Here is a 23,835-nt window from a genome sequence, read left to right as displayed (position 1 = left end):
CCGCTTCAGTTGGGTGTGATGGTATTTCCATAGGAATGATACGTCTCTGCTGTCCGTTGATTTTGCCGTATCTGACTCATTTTCTCAATTGCTGTCTTTCGGAGAGTAAATTTCCTGTGCTTTGGAAGCAAGGGATAGTTATTCCTTTGGCAAAGGTTGATGATCCCAAGCAACTGAAAGATCTGAGACCAATAAGTATTCTTCCAACGTTATCTAAGGTGCTTGAAAAAATTATGAAGCAGCAGTTGGTGAGTTACGTGGAGAGTAATTGCTTGCTGCCTCAGGAGCAATCTGGCTTTCGAAGTGGCTATAGTTGTACAACTGCAATGTTGCGCCTAACTGATGATATTCTTACGAACACAGACAATGGATTGTACACTGCTGTAGTCTTCCTGGATTTTTCTAAAGCGTTTGATACCGTTAATCATGCAGTTTTGGGTGAGATTCTGTATGATTTGGGGCTGAGTTCAGAGGCGGTATCTTTGTTGGGTGACTACCTCTGCGATAGGTCTCAAAGGGTAAGGATCGGTGATGATTTGTCTCACACAATTAGGGTTCGGTGTTGGGGCCTCTCTTGTTCTCTTTGTACACTTCGCGGTTTAGTAGTCGGGTACAATATTGTAAAGTCAATATGTATGCTGATGATATACAGTGTTATCTGTCCTTTCATGAAAATGATAAGAATCTAGCACAGATACGTATTAATGAGGACCTGTCTACTATATTTAATATTGCGACGTTTCTTAAACTAAAGATTAATCCTGATAAGTCTGCGTGTGTATGTTTCGGGAGAGGGAGAGGGGTCACAGGGCTGAACTTGGATCTTGATATTCATATAAATTGTTCAAGAATCAATGTTGTTAAGGAAGCAAAATGCCTGGGTTTAACAATAGATAACACCTTCAGATTTAAAGCTCAAATTAATATTTACATGAGAAGGTCGTATTCATGTTTAAGAAAACTTTATCCTCACCGATCCGTTCTTTCGATAAAATTAAAAAAACAGTTATGTGATTCTCTTGTTCTGTCTCACTTCAACTTTATGGCCCCTGTGTATCATCCCGCTATAGATGTGCTTACATCGAATCGCATACAAAAGCTTCAAAATAGTTGCCTTAGGTTCATTTTTGGAATCCGGAAGTATGACAGAATCTCACACAAACTGAAAGATGTTGGGTGGCACAGAATGGATATCCGCCGGGAGTTGCACAGTTTGGTTTTGTTTCATAAAATCGTCACAACACATATACCGACATACTTGTATGAGAGGATTACTTTTAAAAGGGCTAACAATGCTCTACAAACGAGATTAAAATATGGCATATATCCACCAAAATACAGAACCTCTTTGTTTCACAGGTCTTTTACGTATCACATATATAAGTCATATGGAACGCTACCGCCTATGATCAAAAAACTAAATATCATTAATTTCAAAAAAATACTATATAAAGATAAATTTTTGGAGCAATGTGCAGCCTTGTCATAGTTATTCATTTGAATGCATTTTTTTTTAACGTTCAGAGCAGGAGAGGGAGGAATATTCAAGAAATTGTATTGTCGTTGTCGTGGGATGCGTGTAGTATAATTAATATTAAGTTTATGTATGTGGTAAGGTTGGTTGAACAGATTATATCTGGAACCCGCCTATTGCACAATGCCATTTTTTTTTTCTTTTCTTTTTTTGTAGTGTTAGGTACTAAGTTTTTTGGTCTCTTGTTGTTAAACATTCTAGTTTAGAATATATCTACACTATAGATACAATTTTTGTTATTATTATATATATTTTTTCTTTTGTTGTATACAATGGTATGTGCAATAAAGACATTTATTATTATTATTATTATTATTATTTAATAAGAATTGGTTAAGATTATTAATAAAAGTTTGTTTAAAATTACTTAAATTAACCTTTTTTTTAGATTCCACCACCTTTTAAACCTCAGGTGGACAGTGATACAGACACCCGATATTTCGACTCGGAATTTACAGGTGAAAGTGTTGAATTAACCCCACCGGACAATGCCGGTCCTCTTAGTTCCATTCAAGAAGAACCTTATTTTCCTCAGTTCAGTTTCCAAAACCCCTCAACATTGGGCACTTCCGCTCAAATCAGCGGAAGTATCAGCAGTATCGCCCCCATGCAGTGACTTTGTAAAGTTAATATAAATAGGTATTTTCTTTTGGTAAGTACTGTACTTATTTTTTTAAGAACTGTAAATTTTTGAAAAGAAAAATGTTAAAAATAAGTTTTTTTGAATGAATTGTGATAGTAATTTTTTATATTGAGTTATAAAAAAACGTCAATTTACTTTAATTGCGTTACAATAACTGATGAAACAACTAAAAAAAAAATTAAGCACAACCCACGGCATTTTGATTGTCATCATCTTAAGGTGTTCATTAAAAATCTACAGTGCGTTCGAGAATGAGTTGACATGGTGGATTTAGATATTAAAACTTTTAGAAAATAATTTTGAATATTTTGTTTAAAAAAAAAATTATGTTCCTTTTTTAAATATCCTTTAATTAATTTTTCAAGTGGAAAAAGTGTTTGTCAGTCATATATGAACTCACTGCAGGTTTGTGTAAATATATAATTATACATTTCCGAAAGTAAATAAACTAAAAAATATATATATTATATAAATATGTGGACGTGGAGTGAATATAAATGATAGTAATAATAATATATCTAGTTTTAAATTTCTTTATACTTTGTTTATGACCACTTTTTCAACTTTCTTTTGCTTTATTTTAAACACTATTTGGCATTTTAAAATCGTGTACTCAAAAAATATGTGTATATTAAAAAAGAAATGTATACGAAAGTACTATAAACACTGTAAGAGTTTAGAAAACTTGTTGATTTGTTGTTAATTTTTTCGCTTTCCTTATAAATGTAAGAGTTAAAAAAAAAGAGTAAGAAAGAGAATGAATGGTTTTAAAAAATAAGAGAATGAGTGAGCGAAAAGTGAGGGTTTGTTAATATATTATTATAGTTATTATATTGTTGGATGCATACATGTAAACGGAATGTATTTTCGCTATTACTTTACATTATTGCTTTTTAGTAAGTCAAAAAATAAATAAAATAAAATAGTATCAAGTTTTTATATTTTTGCCTTAATGAAACTAACCCTATAACGCTAAAAAATCATGTTAATAATACTGTTGAAGAATGTAGTTTGTATGTATGTAGGAGAGCGGAGGGTATGCTTCCGCATCAGCACCTAGGCCCCAACGGGCCCCTTGTACGTCCTCTTACACTTTCTCCGGCTACATCAACCAGCCTAAGAAATTTCCGAAGGCTAGGATACAGCTCAGAGGTGTGTTCCTGATGCCATCTGTGGTCGGCCATTCCTCTCCGAAGTCTCTCATTCTGAGGTCTTGCAGAGTGGGGCATTCACACAAGATGTGTCGGACCGTCTCCTCGCTCTCTTTACAGAGGCGACAGAGAGGACTAACAGCAAGCTTAAGGTTATAAAGATGCTTGTTTACCTTACAGTGACCCGTGACGAGTCCCGTTACAGTTGGTAGAGCGTTTCTGCCAAGCCTTACGAAAGACAAGGCTGCCTCTGCTGAAGGATAATGTAATACTTCCTTAGACAGATGGCAGCCCTTAACCCTATCCCACCAGTTCATAAACTTTTTGTGGGTAAAATCTTCAATTATCTCAATTTGAGTTGATAAGGACGGAGCGATTATCGATTCAGGCGAACATGGCGCTCGCTTGGCAGCCCTTTTGGCAAGCCTATCAGCGTGCTTGTTACCTGAACAAGTCGAGTGTCCTTTTATCCATTGAAGTATAACACAGTTATGCACTGCTGCTTTCTCCAACGTTAGATGACAACCCATAACAAGTCCTGAAGTAATTGTTATTCTACTCAGGGCCAAAATAGCTTGTCTACTGTCAGTATAAATTGTAAATGTCTTACCTACCAAGTTGGATCTGACAATAACGTCAGCGGTAAGTTGTATGGCAATTAATTCCGCCTGTATGACGGTGGTACTTTTACCTAGAGGTTCAGATACGTGGAGTCGGAGATCGTACGAGAAGACTTCGGCTCCAGCTCCTTCCCGTCTCTTTGAACCATCAGTGTAGATTTTAAGGCTGTTTTTTACCTCTACTTCTGTGGAACTTGGGTGGGTGAGATATTTCTTCGTAAAAATGTGTTGTAGGGGTGTAATGTCCGTTACACAATCCAGAATTGGTGAGTATTCCACCATTTCGTTCCAGAGATTGGCATTTTTACTGTTTCTCTCACCCATTAGAATTCCTGCTGCTCGCAGTCGAATTATGGTCACCAATGCCACCTCTTGGATGAACAGATGAAGTGGCTTCCATGGCTGCAGTGGGGGTAGTCCGCAGCGCACCTGTAACATACAAACACGCAAGTCTCTGTACTTTAATAAGTGCAGCAGTAGATGTAGACTGTAGGGTCTTTGACCACCATACTACTGCACCATATGTAAGCATAGGTCGGATTACAGCCGTGTAAATCCAGAGGGCATTTTTGGGTGACAAACCCCATGTCTTACCTATAGCCCTCCGGCATTGACCGAATGCAACGTACGCTTTTTTAACTCTATTATCTAGGTGGGCTCTCCATGTCATTTTATTGTCAAGCGTGATGCCCAGATATTTAACTTCTTTTGACAATGCCAATGGAGTATTAGCAAGGGATGGCATTCTGGGCTTGCCAACCTTCCTCATCCGTGTGAAAAGAATCAACTCTGTCTTCTTAGGATACACAGAGAGTCTTTGTTTGTCACACCAGGTCTCTATCAATTTAAGAGCTACTTGCATCCTATCAAACAGCACGTTTATATACTTGCCTTTGACAAGAATGGTTAAATCATCTGCGTAACCAACTGTGATAAAGTTGGCTTCAGCGAGGCGGTTCAAGAGGCTATCCAGGGTGAGGTTCCACAAAAGTGGGCATAGTACACCCCCTTGCCCCTTGGACAGCCTCGAGAAGACTGACATCGCCAGCCCTAAGCTGAACTATCCTATGTTTAAGAGTGTTCTCAATCCAACCACAAAGAGTCGGTGGAACATTATGCTCTAACAAGGCTTCGTTAATACCAGAGAAAGTTGTTTTATCAAAAGCTCCCTCTATATCTATAAAAACACCCAGGGCGGACTCCTTTAGGTCCAGCGCTCCACCAACAAAGCTGTTCACTGAGTGAAGAGCTGTTAGTGTGGACCTGCCCTGAGTGTAGGCGTGTTGATTAGGATTTACTGGTTTAGTTGGAAGACAGAAATTTCTAATGTAGCGATCACACAGTCTTTCCAGAGTTTTCAAAAGAAAGGAGGAGAGACTGATTGGTCTAAACGATTTCGGTGTGAAATAATCAAGCTTACCCGGTTTTGGTATGAAGTTCACTGTGACCTCACGCCACCGACTGGGTATATAGCGCAGCGCCAGGCATGCCTGGAAGATTTCCACCAGGTGAGGTACTAAGTCCTCCAAACCCCATTGTAAAAGGGCAGGTATAATACCGTCTGGTCCTGGTGTTGTGAACGGCGAGAAACTGTTGATGGCCCACCGTATTTTATCCTCCCTGCAGATCTCTTCGGCTGAAATCCAATCATCTGCAGTAGGTTCATGGTTGGTGTCCTGTTGTAAGTATACGGAACTTCCGGAACCTGAAAAATGCACCTCCATTAATAGATGAAGACTCTCCAAAAGGCTGTCGGTATAAGAACCGTCAGAATGTAGTTTATAAGAAGACAGTTATAAACTCTATGAAAGAAAACATAGGCTGTCCTACAGCCTTCCTATGCACAGAAACATTTGATTTTTGCAATATATTAGATCTCATGGAATAAAGATGAATTGGCAGCACAATAGATAAACAGTGCTTATTTTGATAAATGTATCTACAGATAGCAGTAATGTATAAGTGTTTCATTGTTAGAGCTTTTGATTTTCCGAACAGAACATCACTAGGAAACCTGCTTGGCTTGAATAGTGAGATCTGTTGTATTGATTTCTGAACCACTGGCACATGATGAAGGTACTTTTCTACTGAAATACCCCAAGCTAACAAACCAAAGCAAGGCACCGATTTGCTGCACAATTTGTCAGCGTTATGAATAAAGATTTTAATCTGCGGATACTCTTAACTACCAAGTCAATAAACGTGGGAAACGATGTATAGATAACATCTTTGTAGATAGGTATATGTATGCTCAAGATACCGTCTTCGTTAACATGCACCTAGGTGACCATTTAAGTCAAATCGCAACATTGCAATTAAAATCTGAAACAGAAAATAAAGTTTTTATAAAGGTAAGGAAAATAAACAATAAACGCATTGAAGCACTGAACTTAATAATGCAACAAACAGATTGGGGTGTCATAAATGGTGAAGAATATGATGCTCAGACATCATATTTATACTCAATTTCATAACCTTTTCTTGAAAAGCCTACACACCGCGTGTCCAGAAATCATAATCACGAGAAAATTCTCTAGATTTCATGTGCAATGGCGAACAGAAGAACTTGAGAAAATTAAAAATCGTTTAGATGCGCTAAGTACGATCATAGAAGTTACGCATGACCAATATTATAAAGATGTCTACAAAATAGTAAAATCTGAGTATATAGCAAAAATGGACAAAGCAAAAAGGGCTGCATACGGAAAATACATACATTTCTCTGCGAATAGAATATCTGCTGCGTGGATTGGTAAAAGAGGAAACAAGGTAAATCAAAAACCCGAAATATACAAATAATTCTAATCTAAACGCGGATAAGCTGAACGATTTCTTTGTAAATATTGGAACCGCACAAATATACTCCTCTTCTAACATTGAGGAAACCACAATGCCACTCATAACTAACTCAAAAATAAAGAATTTTAAACAAATTGATGAGCAAGAAACCATAAATGTTATACGAGCTCTAAACAGTGAAAACACGAAAGACATATATGGTGTATCAGTAACACTATTAAAGTCCATAGATACAACAATTTCCAAACAACTGTGTAAAATACTAAACAAATGTCTAAAGGAGGGCGTCTTTCTCTCAGAATTAAAGATCGCTAAAGTAATACCGATTTACAAAAATGGTGATATAAATGATTGTAAAAACTATAGGCCCATATCAATATTACCAAGCCTATCAAAAGTTTTTGAAATTATACTAAAGGAAAAAATTGTGAGTTATCTAGACGACAACAATATTATAACGAAATTCCAGCACGGTTATCAGAGAGATAAATCTACCACTACAGCACTTCTAAGCTTGCTAAAAGAAATTATTCAGGGTTTTGATCTTCAGCAATACACACAGGTGGCTTTCTGTGATCTCAGTAAAGCTTTTGATAGCGCTGATCATGGGATATTGTTATATAAACTGGAGAGATACGGGTTTCAGTATGGAGCTCTGAGACAAATTAAATCTTACCTATGTGAAAGAAAACAATGTGTATACTGGAAAGATCGCCAATCAGAATGGAAAGACATAACGACGGGTAAGTTACCAGAAAATATCCCAACAAACTTAATGTGCTTATATGCCGACGATACTTCGCTTATGAATAGAGATACAAATGTAGAAATTCTAAAACTAAAAACGGAACAAACAATACGTAAAGCAGAAGACTGGTTTAACTGCAATAAATTAAAACTGAATACGGATAAAACTAAAATACTCACCTTTTATACCAAACGAAGAGGCGAGGTAACAAATCAAATAGTAACATTTCTGGGTTTTACTCTGAGTGAAACTCTCACTTGGTCGGATCATATAACAAAACTAAAACAACGATTGACTGGCTCGCTGTACTGTCTAAAAGTTATAGCAAAGAACTTACCTTTAGAGGAATCAAGAAATGTGTACTTTTCGTATTTCCACAGCATCGCGACCTTTGGTATAATGGCATGGGGTGTCTCAACTGACATGGAGAAAATATTCAAACAGCAAAAAAAGGCCATACGAATCTTACTGGAGATACCTCAACGAGATAGTTGTAAAACACATTTTAAAGAATTAAAAATTATGACCTTACCATCGTGTTTTATGCTTGCCTGTGTAGAACACATTCACAAAAATCGAGGAAAACTCTCCGTAAATTCGGACAAACATAATTACTGCACACGTCACAGAGAAGACTTAACGATCCCTTAACGTTAAAAACTTTCAATTATATAGCAATAAAATTATACAATGCACTGCCAACAGAAGTAAAGGAAATGAATCACAAAAGGTTTAAAAGCACAGTGAAGAAAATCCTACTGGAAGGAGAATTTTATTCTATAAATGAATTTATAAATTTTGAATTGTAATTTTTAATTTTTTTCTTTTTCTTTTTTGTGACGATATTTTGTACGCTCTTTTGTACCTTATTGAATAAATAAAATATAAAATTGTTCGTTATAATGAGGTGTTCGTATTTTCGATATAACGAACTAATTCGTTATAATGAATGATAATGGATAGGCTCTAGGGGTAGGTTTACGTAAATATATTAGCATCGACTGTGTAATAAAGTAATAAGTTTAATATAATAAGTACCTACATATCATAATAAACATTATTTTTTTTGAAAATAATCACTTATTATTTTTTGCATCAGAATGGGCGTTGTTCCTCTTAGTAATTTTATTCAAAGAATCCATGAAGTTTTCAGAAACATTCTCTCCTGAATCAGCAAATCTTGAAATTGTGATGTTAATAATTACATAGTTGAATGACTAATAATATTTGTGTTACCTTTGGATTGTATAGAGAGCGGCTAAAACTTCAGCTCTTGAAGGTGCTATTATATTAACTTCTTCTTCATCGCGTTCTTCGCCTTCTTCTTTTTCTTCGGTTTCTTGGTCTACATTCACTACTGCTAAGTCTATGTTTATTGCTTCTGTAGTCGTTATCGCACCATCAACGCTGACGTAATCATTAAAACTAACCTGTATCAGTTGAACTGACATGATTTGTTGATAATTTTCCCAGTCTACATCAGCAAATTCAACCTATCAATCAGTAAAAAGCTACTAATGAGCTACATCACGAATCTGACAACGCTCTCATCGCTTGTAAAATATTCCATTTTAGCTTTTCTTGGTTTGATTCTATTGCTAAAATTGCTGGTCTAACAAGTTGTGCACGATATCGTTTCTTCATAGCCGCAATTATGCCTTGATCAAGAGGTTGCAGTGCACTTGTTGCGCAAATAAATTCCCATAACGTTATGTGCTGGACAATTGTCCATTGTTAACAACACTTTTGTGTCTATAGCTGTCATATTGCGTTGAAAATGAAGAAACCATTCTCGAAATACTACATAACTTACCCAGGTATTTTTCTGAGCAGTATAATAACATGGCAAATGGGAACGATCCAATTTATTTAAACATCTTGGATTTTTTGATTTTCCTACTATCTAAACTGCTGTTATTTTTTCTTTGCTTTTAGTGCCCACATAAAATTTTTTGAATTTAAAATCCAAAGTACGGTTTGGTATTAGATTAAAAAAAATACCAGTCTCATCAATATTAAAAACATCTTGGCTTCAACCCGAAACGTTCGCGAAACAAGTAAGTCGTAACTCGTCCACTTCCAAAGCTAAACACTAAAAACTAGCTGGAATATGGTCTAGACTGAGTAGACAAGGAAAATTTTCGTGTTCGCAATTACGATAATAGTTTGCATTGAAATTATATTTTACGTATGAAATTTCGTTATAATGAAAAAAGTGCCATATAAAATGTGTTGAAGACATTTGTGGCATAATTTTGGTTCGCAATAACGACAATTTCGTTACATCGGTGTTCGCTATATAGAGGGTTTACTGTATAACTTTCTACTACCATAGCAAGAACAATTATGACTACGGGCTATGCAATCTTTATTATAAATATGAATCTCATTAAAATTTTGTGGGTAATTGTAAGTTTGGAACGTCAAAAAGTGGGATTTTGGGGGATTCAAGGACAGATAATTATTACCCAGCCAATACTTAATAAAAGACATATGTCTACTATCAGCGTCATACCATGAAACTACGGAAACTAGAAGAACCGTGTCATCGGCGTACGACAACAAATGTTTATCTATAAATCTATGAATGAATAAGTCGTTAATACTTACCAGAAAAAGCATAGGACCCAGGATTGATCTTTGCGGCACTCCGCACGAAACATTGCGACTATCGCTGTGTCGTTGATTTATAGTAACAACCTGTGATCGATTAGCTAAATAAGAACGGAGAAGATCAAGACACTCCCACCATAGCCACAGCATCAAATGCCTTTGCTAAACCAAAAAAAAAATCTATAATGGCAGTAGATGCATCTAATGCATCACAGACTTCTTGGTGAATATAGCAAATGCAAAACAGTTTCTTGACAAAAACTGTATTGACAACTTGATAGAATGTTGCAGAAATTTAAAACGTACAATAATATGCAATGATGCATGATGTCAGCGAGATGGGTTTATAAGTTGTTAGTTCTGTGACAACCTGTTTTATGTGTAGGAATAACATGGTTTTTTTTAGAATATGTGGAAAACATCCCTGCGCTAAGCACTCATTTATTGAAATTGATAATGGAGCAAAGATAATCTCTTTTATTTTTTTTATTATAGTTTCTGATAGGTTATGTAAGTACGTCTCTAAGTACAGGTGTCCGCTGGAAAGGTATACTACTTTGTTTGTTTATAATTTTTGATTAAATGAAAGAGAATGGATCTTATATTGATAAATGTTTTATTTAATGTCGGCAATTATGTATGGAATACAATATCAGATAAATGTCCGCCTCTGTTAGCCTCACAAATGCGAGCCCTTTTGAGCACATTTTTCATTACACTCTCATGGGCGAGCTCATGAGAATGTAATGCGCGATCATGGATGATCCTATTGGCATATGTACGGCGGCGTAAATGGTCTTCTGGAAGAAGCTCTTGTGTCAACTCAATCTTAAATGGAAACAAATGTTTTTTGATGTTTTTGATCAAAAGTTGTTTTTTGAAGACCAAGCTCCTGAGCACGGCATCGAATTGAGGTTGATGGATTGTTTTGAACACTTTCTTGAGCAGCAGTAATGTTTTCAGCCGATATTGCAGAAAGTCCAAGATTGATCGTGTTGTTTTCTTGTGGTCCATGCTTGGGCCTATCAGCTACAGTCCCTCTTTCTTCGAAATCATTCACTACACGATAAATAGTGCGTCTTGTTGGCACGTTATTTCTCCCAAAAATTTTACGTAACTTTCTCATCGTCGCAGTAATCGATGATTGATTTTGATAAAATGTTTTAACGATTAAAACACGTTGGTTTACCGAATATTTTTCTATAATAAATTTGCCACGTCTTTACTTCACGACTGCCAAATATGAATTGTCAAGACTAATGTTTACCAAAATGGCGGCAAAACAAAGTAGTATACCTTCCCGGCGGACACCGGTATATGAACTGACCTTTAATGACTCAATTTGTCAATAACTTCACTTTCAGTAGTCGACTTCCAGAACAAACTTTTAGAATTAGTGCTTATGTTATGTTTAAAGTTCTTGTCGTTGTGGGTTATACTCCGCGCAAGAGTGTCTCTGACAGATAAGAAATATGTTTGCTTTAAAATGTTCTCCTACTTCATGATGATAGAGATTCTCTATTCGGTGTCGAGATATGATTTTTTTACATTTATATTTCATATCCTAACAATCAAGCATACAGAGTTGCAATTAAAAAATCATAATAATGATGTTTATAGAAAATAAGAAATTGTGTATGGTGTATTAAATCTGTATTAAATTTGCTTTAAAATGCTGTTAATTTCGTCTTTACATCTCAAGTTTTTCTTAGATACGATATTTTAGTAAATGGAAACTGATTAATAAATCTATAAACGTTGATTATTAACCGTTCGGCTGTCCCACAGACAACAACTCTTCTAATTGATTGACTTTATTTATTATCACAAAGCTCATCTCATTTATAAAGTACTTTTTGTAAATAACATATCAGATGTTTACATCTTGTGAAGTGATCCAAATCTATAACCTCAGACACCACTACGATTATGTAGACAGGTTTTGATCTGTTCTAATATGTTGTCCTTATAACGTTCAGAAGTGTATATCCTTAGTATCACGTAGTATAAAGTCTGGTTCCGTTGCGGACCAGACATAAAGATAGGAAACCACAAGCACTTTAGATTATTAAAAGATTTATTAAACAAAATAGTAAGTGGATTTGCGAGTGATGAATAATAATTTTTTATTAATAGCACCGTCCATCGCACCATCGATGCGTAAGACTCCAAAATTTTTAGCAGCGACAACGTTACCAAACCTAGCAGGTCTAGCAGTGGGGGTTTTCTCACATATTATAAAATAATATAACCAGTATTTTTTAGAAAAAGATTTTGTATTTGTAAAATAAAAAAATTGACTTCCTTTTTTGCTGAAATCTATTCAATAATAATAAAAAATGAATTTATACCGTAAAATAACCGATTTCTTGATTTTTTAAAAAGTTGTAAAATCAATGTGGCAGGGAATATGTGCAACGCCACAAGCAGCAACCATGGTTGCAGTAAAAACAGATTCAATATAGTTTAACAACAAAGAGCAATCATCACCATAGAAAAGACCAAAAATTCTTTGGATTACGTGCAATATTAGACTCAATACGATTAATATAGTTTTTGTAATCAGCATGAACAAGAAATTTTGCACGATGCCTTAATAAAGAAAAAGTTAAATAACTAATTATCAATATCTTTTATAATCCACCTCTTCAGACAACTTCCTCCCTATAGAGTCTTTTTCATCTTTTTTTAGTCCATATGCCCAGACTTCCTCTTATTCTATCAGAATGCGTTCAGTTCTTCTCTTATTACGAGTCTGTTTTTTAAATTTTTTTCTTTCTGACACTCTCGTTCTAGTTTCTTCCCTCTCTATAGTCTCTCTTTTTTCATTCTGGTCCCTATGCATCCTGTTTCTTCTCCTAACAGATCTTGTTTGGCATCTTTTTTTTGTTCACAGTCTCCTTCCAGTCTCCCTTCTTTTTACAGATTCACCTTTTTCTCATTACAATCCCTATTCATTTTCATTCTTCTCTTGCAGTTACAGTTCAGTATTTTTCCTTCAAGTTTCAGTTCAGTCTCTTTTTTTCTGTTACCAGTCCCGTTCCAGTCTTCCTCATTTTACATAGTTTCTGTTTCTCATTACAATTCGTATTCACTATCTTTCTTCTTTTTCCAGTTGCTGTTCAGTACCGTTTTAGTCTCTTTCTGCTCGGTTGCCTCTTTGTCTTTCCAGAATGTCTTTATTTATTTCTTTTATTACAAATTTTTTTCGGAATTCCTTCTTTCTGATCAGTCTCATTCTTTCCATTTCTTTCCTCTCTATGAGTTTCTCATTCTAGTTTCTATTTAGCTTCTTATGACTCCTTTTTTTCTCCTTCGCTTTAAAGCAGGGGTGGCCAACCAAAACGATCTTGCGGGCCACTTTGAAAATATTTTATAATCTCGCGGTCTGCATAAAAAATTTTTTGAGTAAATATTTAAAACAGAATGATTTATTGTTATTGTTTTTATTATTACTCAAAGATACATATGATGGATAAACATAGATAATATAATAATAAAACGATTAACAATAATTATATTTTATTTAATTAGTGAGATATTTGTTTTTCAACTCTTTCACTTAACTTTAGCAAATCTATATCTATGCGGGTATTTGCACATCGTAATTGGTGTTGTAGGTTTTCGTCTGTCAAGTTCGATCGTGATTTATGTTTGGTGAATTTTAATTTTGAAAAAAACGATTCACAGGTATAAGTTGATCCAAAAGCACTCACAACTTTTTGTGCCAAATTTCTCAAATTTGAAAATTTTTCTTTTGTGATATAAATGTTATAAAAATCTATTTTAGATTCTACCGTTTCAAAAATTTGTTTTAACTGACTATTGCATTGTAAGTCAATCAGTTCCATTTGGAGATATTCTGGGGCCGACTCGACCTCAACATGAAAGGGAGATGAATATATTTCAAATATTTTGTTGTATTTGTCCAAATTAGTGAAACGACTCTCAAAAGCAGCTGCAAGTTTTCTTATTTCTTTTGCATATTTAATGTAATTGTTACATTTTGAATTTTTCAAATCTTTTAACAATGGAAAGTGTTGAACGTTATTATTTTTCAATTGAGATTCAAATAACAATACTTTCTTCTGAAATGCTTTGATGTGATTAAACATATCGATTATTAAATTATCTTTCCCCTGTAATGATATATTTAATTGATTGAGTTTTTCGACAATATCCACTAAAAAGCATAAATTCAATAACCATTCATCATTTCTTAATTCTGGTACTGGTATTTGCTTATCATTCATAAACAAATCAATTTCTTGACGTAACTCATAAAATCGCTGTAAACATCTTCCACGACTTAACCATCTGACATGACTGAAGTATACTACGTCACCATATTCAGAATCCAATTCTTTCAGGAACTCCTTAAATTGTCGGTGAGGAAGTGCATGTGATCGAATGTAATTAACTGTTTTTATGACTACTTGCGTAACATGATTCATCGATAATACTTGGGCACATAGATTTTGTTGGTGAATCAAACAGTGGATTATAAATAAATCATCTCTTTTACAGCAATTATGAGTTTTGTTCTTGGATTCCGTTTTACCGATCAGTAATTTTATAGCTCCCTTATCTTTGCCGATTATAGCAGGCTATCTGTTGATATTCCAGTAAGAATTTCCAAACCCAAGTTGTTTTCGCGTAAACAGTTTTCAACAGCATGGAAAATATCTTCACCTTTTGTAGTATCTTTCAAACTTATCAAGCTTAACATTTCTTCAGTTATTTCAAATGATTCATTTATTCCACGAAAGAATACTACAAGTTGAGCTGTATCTGAAATGTCTGTACTTTCGTCGAATGCTAAGGAAAAATATTTGAAATCTCGAATTCGATCGCGCAGTTTTACAATAATTTCATTTGAAATGTCATTAATTCGAGAACACACTGTTTGCCGGGACAGACTTATATTCGAAAATAGTTTACTTTTATCAGGAACAATATCCTTTGCTACAGCTTCCAAATATTCTTTCACAAATTCATCATCCGAAAATTTTTTTTTATTTTTTTTGCTATCAAGAATGAAACAGAATAGCTTGCCTTAACAATATTGAAAGGTTGCTGTAAAGCTGAACCAAACATTTTTTGTTGAGTTCTTAATTATGACTTTAATTCCTGGAGCTTCGATTGTTTCACTTCTTTATCGAATTTCAAATAATCATTGTGTTTTGTTTCGTAGTGTCTTTTAACGTTAAACACAGCGACGATTTCTCGACAAATTAAACACATTAATTTTGTGTTTTGAGTTATAAAAAAATACTTTTCTTCCCATTCATCGCTATACCTTCTATTTTCGTCCACTATTTTTCTTTTCTTTGCACTCATACTGATAATTAGAAGGAAATAAAAAAAATAAAATAATTTAATTAATTTTTAATTTAATGGAATTTGTATTACCTGCTTTCACACAAAACGAAACGGGAAAACAAGTTATCAACTAGCACTGACGCACTTCAATAGTCAAAGTGAGCGGACAGATTATAACGCCGTTTTTTACACACCCACCGGCAAACAAGGACCTAGCCAGGCATTGCAATAGGGGGGTTACTCAAAAGGGTTTTTGAAAGACAATAAATAAACAATAAAAGAAGTCGAATTTCTAGGGATAGGTTCTCTTATTATAACCGATTTACAATGAGGATATTGGGGCTGGACTTCCAGGCGCCAAGTATTTAACTACTTCCACATGTTGACAGTATTTCTTCTAAAGCTCCATAAATAACCAGGTCTAACTTTTAAAAATAAAATTATCAAGCTCTTTTTTTCTTTTACATATAATTTGTTATTAGCTGGTAAATTTAGGTTGTTTTTATTGGTAAATTAATAAATCTCGCGGGCCGCAAAATTATCCGAGGCGGGCCGCGGGTTGGCCTGCTTTAAAGGGTCTCTTTTTCAGTCTATTTCTTCTATTACGAGTCCTTTTTCAGTCTCCCTTCTTTCTGATCAGTTTTTTTCTTCTTTTTAAAGTTTGTCCCCAGTTTTTTCCTTTTGTTATCAGCTTTTCAGTCTACCTCCACTCAGTCTTCCAGTCACCATTCTTTCTGAATAATCTCTTACCTCTACTATTAATTAGCTAAACGAATGAATTTTTGCGTCACGTTTTGCAATCTTCATCTACGATGGCCATCATCCGATAGCAATAGCAAAGAAAACCGATATTTAGTTTTCTTAATGCATCATCCTTGTAATCTTCTTCGATCGTCCTAACTTCGCAATTTCAATTTGTTCTTTGATCTGTTTGATATGTTTTACAATTAAATTTGATGTTATTTGTTAATCCAGATTTACTCGAAAACAAAATGTTGGCGATTACGACTAACTGCTCAGCTAACGCTCAAACTTTTTGTTAATGTTAAAAAAGTTACTGATTAATTTGTGTTCACGCACGCTCACAGGGGGAGCTTGTCCGCCCCGCGCCGGTATGATTTGAGTTGGGTCATGCGCGTGCACCGTTACCCCCGATACCTTTTAAAAAAACCGAACAATCACTCTTATCGTTTGACTGTCGGGCGATAAACATCGTTATATATTGTAATTATTACAATAATTTATAAATTACTTCTATAGTGTATATTAAAATTAAAACCACAAGAACAACAACAAAGGTAAAAGTAAGATCATTTATTTCTTATTATTTCACCGAATTCAGCACCTTCCTCTTTTCGTTCCCGATTTTTTATCGAGCGAACATTGGTCCTTCGAGCCGGATTCTTATTCCGTTTATTCTTAGGTTCTTGTTCAGCTTCTTCTGCCAGCGTACGTTAGTGGGCCTTCTGGTGATACGATTTTTTATCGTATTAGAATTAGGTGATCCGGACGTACGACGCCGCTGTTCGAGATTTTTCCACTACAATTATCCACGTTACTTCTTTTTTCATTCCTTTCAGCCATTTCGATCCGAACCACATGGTTCACATTTGGTCTCTTGGGGAGTAAACAAGAAGATAAAAACTGGATTTTCTTTATTTTTCAAAATTTTATTAATTCCGTTCCATTTTTCTACACACGTTTTCATTTTATTTATTTTTGCCGATATTCCCTTTGGAATCATCCATCCTATTTTCTTGATTTTCATCAGAATTAATTTTATTTTCCTTTTTGTCATATTCCAGGTGGAATCATTTTCTTTCTATAGAATCCATTTAGTTTTGGAATCATCTACTTTTTATTTTATTACTATCTTTTCTAGAAAAAGGGGATTATCCTTTTCATTTTTTCTGTGCCACTCTTATTTTTTATTTTTTTTTTTCTCGTTAACGATGTCAAAGAAACTCGATAAACTGATCTTGCGTCGTAACACTCTTTTAAGCCGCCTTTCGGAATCGATGATAGCTGGTCGTGATCTTCCCGATGATCCTTTTGAACATGATATTTTTCTTCAAAGAGCCCAAGACTCTGAGGAGATCTACAAAGAATTCAAATTACTACACAATCAAATCATCGGTCTGATAACCGATGAAGACTTTGAAACTCACGATCAAATTCGTAAAGAAGCTGACATTAATTTTTACACCATCAAAGCCCTCGTGCACAAATTAAATCTAGTTTCTCAAAAACTGTCAGAGTCAGCCTCGTCTATTGTAACGCCAAAACTTAATAAATTAATATTACCAATTTTTGATGGCAATCTTAAGAATTGGCCTACATTCTTTGATTTGTTTAGCAGTATGGTCCATGATAATTCTTCTCTCTCTCCCGTGGCAAAACATCAATATTTAATTACGTCCCTGAAAGGTGAGCCTTTTAATTTGTTGAAAGGGCTTCCGGCCACAAATGATAATTACATAATCGCCTACAATACACTTAAAGGGCGTTATCAAAATAAACGCCACTTGGCCACTCTGTATTTTAACGAAATTCTGAGTATTAAGGCTGTTTCCGAAGAGTCTTCTAAATTTTATCGTCTATTAATTGACACATTCAGCGAGAATGTAGAGGGTTTTCGGACCCTTGGTTTTCCTGTAGATGAGTGGGATTTTTTATTATTCAATTTATTACTTCAGAAACTTAATCAATCTACCAAAACTAAGTTTGAAGGAGAACACACGTCTTATGAAATACCCACCTACAAACAACTTATGACATTTTTAGAAAACCAATCAAAGGCTTTTGAATCTGTTTTACTTACTTCTCAAGATAAAACATCTCTCAATCGTCAAAGGCCCCTGTCAAACATTCGTGGAAAGACCGTAATGAGTTTAAACTTTGAAGACAATTCATCAACATCTAAATGCATTTTATGCTCCGATAATCATTCTATTTATCGCTGTTCATCATTTAACTCAAAATCACCATCTGAGCGTCTGGCTCTTGCTCGACAACACAATCTTTGTAGAAACTGCCTTAATTCAAAGCATTCTACCCAAAATTGTCCCTCTTCTCACCGTTGTCGTGTATGTCAACAACACCACCATTCGTTATTGCACTTTGAATCTCAAAAGAGTTCCCCTGTTCATGTTGGCACCACTGATTGTAATCTGAAACATAACTCAATTAATGAAACGAATTCTTATGTCATTTTGCCTATCGCATTTTTGCATATCAGAGACAAATTCGGAAAGTTGCATCCCGTTAGAGCCTTAATTGACTCGGGTAGCATGTCAAATTTCATAACTGACAGGTTATCTAAGAAGCTTCGTCTCCCTCGTACCTTTAATTCTTCTCTAGAAATTAAAGGTCTTAATTCAATGACATCCATTTGTAACAAAGGTTCGGTTAACTGTTTCATCCAACCTTGTCAATCACAAACACCCTCCTTTGAATTTAATGCTATCATAACACCCAACATCTGCTCTGATCAACCGTCATTATCATCCATTATAAGGTCTCATAGTCATTTAAAGGGATTAAAATTCCCTATGGAACATAATTCCAATGTAAGACAAATCGATTTATTATTGGGTGCAGAATTGGTCCCGAAGATACTCACTGGTGGGCGTGTACTTGGGGAATCTAGTGATCCGGTTGCCGTTGATTCCGTCTTCGGGTGGATCGTGATGGGACGTTCAAGTTCCTCTTCTGGAACTTCCATAGCTACATGCTTATCGACAACGGAATCATCTCTCGATCATTCAATTCAACGCTTTTGGGAATTAGAATCAATTCCCAAAGAAGCTTCCTTAACCACAGATGAAAAACAATGCGAACGTCATTTTGTGGAAAATTATAAGCGTACTGTTTCTGGACGCTTTGTCGTGTCATTACCCTTTAAAAATGATAAACAAGTTTTAGGTCACTCTTATCAAATTGCAGTAAAACGTCTTACCTCCTTAGAGTTTCGTCTTTCAAAAAATTCCTTAATGCGTAAAGAGTACGTACAATTCATGAAAGATTATTTGGAGTCTGGTCATATGTCTGCTGTGCCGCCCCCTAAAACGCCGTTATCAGAAGCTTATTATATTCCCCATCATTGTGTCATGCGCACTGACAGTCCTTCTACAAAGTTTCGAGTTGTTTTCGACGCTTCTATGTCAACGTCCAATGGAAAATCTTTAAATGATCTCCTTCATGTAGGACCTAAACTACAACAGGACATTAGTCAAATTTTATTGTTGTTCCGATGTATCCTTTCGCATTTACCTGCGATATAAAGCAGATGTACAGACAGATCCTTATATCTCCAATGCAAAGGGACTTTCAAAGAATTCTGTGGCGATTCTCTCCAGACAATCCAATACAAGAGTATGTGCTTAATACGGTAACTTATGGCATCTCCTCAGCTCCTTTTCTTGCCCTCAGAACACTTGTAGAATTATCAGACATCTATCATCAGGAATTTCCGAGAGCGTCCAAAGCCCTAAAACATAATATTTATGTTGATGATATTGTAGTTAGTAGTCCAACAATAGAAGAAGCACTAAATTTACAAGAAGAATTAATAGCTTTATTAAAAAAGGGGAAGTTTGAACTCCGTAAATGGGCCAGTAACTGCCCTGAAATTCTAAATCTGGTTTCTGAGTCCGATGTCCAACAACCTATTTCGCTGGACTACGACGAAATCAATTATATAAAGGTTTTGGGTCTCCAATGGGATCCCTGTACAGATGAGTTTAGATATTCATATTCAGCTAGAACGTCAAGTTGCACAAAAAGAAACATCCTTTCTGATGTGGCACGGATTTATGACCCGCTTGGCTTTTTAACTCCCTGTACATTGAAGGCCAAACATTTTATTCAACAATTGTGGCAAATAAAAAGCGATTGGGATGAAATCGCCCCTTCATTGATGGCCTCAAATTGGAATAAATTTAAATCTCAATTGGAACTATTATCTGTAATTCGTTTACCTCGATTAATGATCCCAGACAATTCTAGTTCTCTTCAACTTCACGTCTTTTGCGATGCTTCTCAGGTGGGCTACTGTGCAGTGGCGTATTTGCGTAGCCAATATTCCTCTCAAGTTGTCAGCACTTCCTTTGTTTGTGCCAAATCCCGCGTAGCCCCATTGAAAGTCATATCGGTTCCTCGCCTTGAGCTCTGCGGAGCTACTCTTTTAGCCGATCTGGTTAAGAATGTTCTTGAATATCTATCACCTACAATAAAAATAGATTCTGTTACTGCTTGGACAGACTCTCAGGTAGTGCTAAATTGGATTAATTCCGAACCTTGTACATGGAAAGTGTTCATCGCAAATCGCGTCAGTCATATTCAAGAAATTGTTCCGTCGGAGTCATGGAGATATGTTCCGTCTCTCGAAAATCCTGCTGATTGTGGCTCGCGGGGATTTTATCCTGGTCAATTGTCAACATTTGATTTATGGTGGAAGGGTCCATCTTGGTTGATTGACGACAGCAACAATTGGCCTGCCAATCCAATTCGTAATTTTATTCAAGAAGATATCCTTAAAGAAAAAAGAACGATTACAGTTAATTCTACTGAAACACAACTGTCATTTTTTGATCATTTACTTACCAAATTTTCTTCCTTGTCAAAGGTTAAACGTATCATTGCCTACATGAGGCGGTTTATTACTCAAATTCAACGAAAAAGATCATCTTATTCCATATTATTATCTCCTATTGAACTTCAGAGTGCTCTCTATTCAATTATAAAACATGTACAACATCAACACTTTCCGGATGTATATCAAGCCATCTTAAAAAATCAATTACCTAAAAAACCATTCCATAAGCTGGCTCTATTTATTGACCGAGATGGATTGATGAGGGTGGGTGGACGCTTGAAGAATTCGGACATGCCATTTGAACAGAAACATCCTTTGTTACTTCCAAGTGACTCCCGATTGAGCGAAATGATAATTGAAAAAACCCATCAGTCATTTTTACATCCAGGACTTCGTACTTTACATTGCCTTCTTTTACAACAGTTTTGGATTGTTTCTGCGAGAAAGGTAATATATCGAGTATTATCAAAGTGTATTAAATGTTTTAGAGCCAAACCACGTTCTTATGCTCCAATAATGGCGGACTTACCAAAATACCGAGTTTCAGCACTTAAAGCCTTTTCGGTTGTTGGAATAGATTACGCTGGACCATTTCTTATATCCATGAGACGATGCCGGGGAACCATTTCCGTTAAAGGCTACGTGTGCATATTCGTCTGCTCGGCAACCAAGGCCATCCATCTCGAATTGGTATCGGATATGTCCACAGAGGCTTTCATTGCTTCCCTGAGACGTTTTGTGTCAAGACGGGGTCGCTGTGAGCTCATATTTAGCGACAATGGCACCAATTTTGTGGGGGCAAATCGTAGATTGGAAGAGATGGCGAATACAGCAAAGGTTAAATTGGGTCTTAATTGGCAATTCAACCCCCCATCAGCGCCACATTTTAATGGTTTGGTCGAGGCCGGAGTAAAGTCTGTCAAGACGCACCTAAACCGAGTAATTGGGGATCAGATTCTCACTTTTGAAGAATTATTTACTATACTCACACAGATTGAAGCTGTATTAAATTCACGTCCATTAACAGCTATCAGTTCTGACCCGAATGACTATCAGCCTCTTACACCATTTCATTTTCTTTGTCTAGAACCTTTAAATTCGACTATTCCAGACCCGGACCTTTCTCACTTAAAGTTGAATCGTCTTACCAGGTGGCAACTGTTGCAACGGATGGTACAGGACTTTTGGGGCCGATGGAAGAACGAATATCTTCATACACTCCAGCAACGTCAAAAATGGAATTTGGGCCTTCCGAATTTACGTGTGGGAGATTTGGTAGTCCTGAAGAATGATCAGAAGCCTCCTACACAGTGGTCTCTCGCTCGAATAGATAAAACTCACCCCGGTAAAGACGGCGTCGTCAGAGTTGTTACCGTTCGAACCCATAACAGTCAATTTACAAGGCCGGTGGCTAATATCTGTCCGCTTCCGCTGCCAACCTAAAAAAGAAAAAAATTATTATTTTAATTATATTCAAAATTTATTCATTTTTTGTTATATTATTTTACTTACCTGTAAAAAAAAATATATATTTGTACTATTTTTTTTGGTGGGTGGAAAATGTTCACGCACGCTCACAGGGGGAGCTTGTCCGCCCCGCGCCGGTATGATTTGAGTTGGGTCATGCGCGTGCACCGTTACCCCCGATACCTTTTAAAAAAACCGAACAATCACTCTTATCGTTTGACTGTCGGGCGATAAACATCGTTATATATTGTAATTATTACAATAATTTATAAATTACTTCTATAGTGTATATTAAAATTAAAACCACAAGAACAACAACAAAGGTAAAAGTAAGATCATTTATTTCTTATTATTTCACCGAATTCAGCACCTTCCTCTTTTCGTTCCCGATTTTTTATCGAGCGAACAGCTACTCTGTTAGCAAAATCATCTCCATGAAATTCTGCTACTAGTGTGAAGTTATCCATAAATCCCAGCCATAAACTTAAAACATTAGTAATTCCGTAACCAATACGATTTGGGTCACCAAATTTCACACACAGGTCACTCTTACCCTGAAGAACAGCTTACAACCCCCATTTGGTAAAAAAAAAATTTTCAACCTCCACCCCCCGAAAAGGGGACGTTTTCGCCCTGATGGGCACCTTTGAATTAAACCAAATTCTACCACATAATAAAACACAGTTTTAAGTATTTTTATCAATTTTCAAAACACCGTACCCCTAACGGTTTTCGAGAAAAAAAATCATTCTTATAAACCGCGGATGGGACTTTAGGCGTGAATTTGACCCCGATGGGCACTTCTGAAATGTATGAAATTTTAGGATGATTTAGAGGATGCCTTTAGCGATTTAAATCGACCGTCAAAACACCGTAACGCTAACGGTTTTCGAGAAAGAAAATTTGTTGTTAGACACTATAGGTTTACAGCGCGGCGCGGACTTTGGGGGTGAATTTGATCCCGTTGGGCACCTCCAAAATTGATGAAATTTTAGGACAATCCAAAATTATGGATTTTGAAGAAGATGGAATGCTGAGTGATCTACCCTTCAAAACACTTGTTTTGTGACCAATTTTTAAATGTATTACTGCGATCTGTCTCCTAAAATCTTTGATGGAAATTGACTTCTTTCTATGAATTCTTCTACATATATAGCAAGAAGGAGTTTACAACAGCCGTATCAATTATCCTTGTGACCAGTACCATTTCATAAATAACTTTACAACCTATTTGTCAAGTTTGACGTACAATTTCATAGCCGACTGCTGAATTTTCGCTTATTTTAAGTAACATCTGTCAAAATTTAGGGTACCATCACCCTTAATCAATCTTTTGAAATGC

At 35.7% G+C, this 23,835-nt stretch overlaps 3 protein-coding genes across 14 annotated transcripts in view; 2 read left to right on the top strand and 1 right to left on the bottom strand.

The window, feature by feature from the left end:
- Nucleotides 1–3,105, top strand: part of LOC111420243 (Akt kinase) — a 42,305-nt gene extending 39,200 nt beyond the window's left edge. For both annotated transcript variants that reach the window (XM_071199768.1, XM_071199769.1), the window contains exon 5: nt 1,923–3,105. In XM_071199768.1, coding sequence (XP_071055869.1) covers nt 1,923–2,150 — 228 coding nt within the window. In that variant the 3' untranslated portion in view covers nt 2,151–3,105. The remainder of the gene's footprint in view (nt 1–1,922) is intronic.
- A 10,240-nt stretch (nt 3,106–13,345) lies between these two features.
- Nucleotides 13,346–19,791, bottom strand: LOC139431671 (general transcription factor II-I repeat domain-containing protein 2B-like). 11 transcript variants are annotated; one of them, XM_071199747.1, is made up of 8 exons: nt 19,703–19,791; nt 19,389–19,639; nt 19,053–19,328; nt 18,774–18,979; nt 18,252–18,600; nt 17,908–18,198; nt 17,599–17,850; nt 13,346–17,528 (listed from the first exon to the last, which is right to left on the bottom strand). In XM_071199747.1, exon 8 carries the CDS (start codon nt 14,560–14,562, stop codon nt 13,639–13,641), a length of 924 nt encoding a protein of 307 aa, XP_071055848.1. In that variant the 5' UTR covers nt 14,563–17,528; nt 17,599–17,850; nt 17,908–18,198; nt 18,252–18,600; nt 18,774–18,979; nt 19,053–19,328; nt 19,389–19,639; nt 19,703–19,791; the 3' UTR covers nt 13,346–13,638. The 11 variants fall into 11 exon arrangements, with proteins under 11 accessions (XP_071055848.1, XP_071055850.1, XP_071055849.1 ...); XM_071199749.1 differs by having other exon boundaries at nt 17,599–18,082; nt 18,144–18,198; XM_071199748.1 differs by having other exon boundaries at nt 17,908–18,188.
- On the top strand, nt 17,383–22,318 carry LOC139431787 (uncharacterized). Its single transcript, XM_071199953.1, has 4 exons — nt 17,383–17,681; nt 19,005–19,684; nt 19,954–21,940; nt 22,138–22,318. The coding sequence occupies exons 1-4, from the start codon at nt 17,383–17,385 to the stop codon at nt 22,316–22,318; spliced, it is 3,147 nt and encodes a 1,048-aa protein (XP_071056054.1).
- The last annotated feature ends 1,517 nt before the right edge of the window (nt 22,319–23,835 follow it).

This window comes from Onthophagus taurus, chromosome 11 (genome assembly GCF_036711975.1).
Source record: "Onthophagus taurus isolate NC chromosome 11, IU_Otau_3.0, whole genome shotgun sequence".
NCBI lineage: Eukaryota > Metazoa > Arthropoda > Insecta > Coleoptera > Scarabaeidae > Onthophagus > Onthophagus taurus.
The sequence above is the reverse complement of the archived record's forward strand: the minus strand, read 5'-3'. Positions and strand labels throughout refer to the sequence as shown.

Coding starts and splice junctions, on each gene's coding strand:
- LOC139431671 (XM_071199745.1), bottom strand. CDS start 14,562: ATGAATCATGTTACGCAAGTAGTCATAAAAACAGTTAATTACATTCGA.
- LOC139431787 (XM_071199953.1), top strand. CDS start 17,383: ATGTCAAAGAAACTCGATAAACTGATCTTGCGTCGTAACACTCTTTTA. Junction 17,682..19,004: donor AATCTAGTTTCTCAAAAACT/GTCAGAGTCAGC, acceptor TTCCAATGTAAG/ACAAATCGATTTATTATTGG. Junction 19,685..19,953: donor AATTTTATTGTTGTTCCGAT/GTATCCTTTCGC, acceptor ATGATATTGTAG/TTAGTAGTCCAACAATAGAA.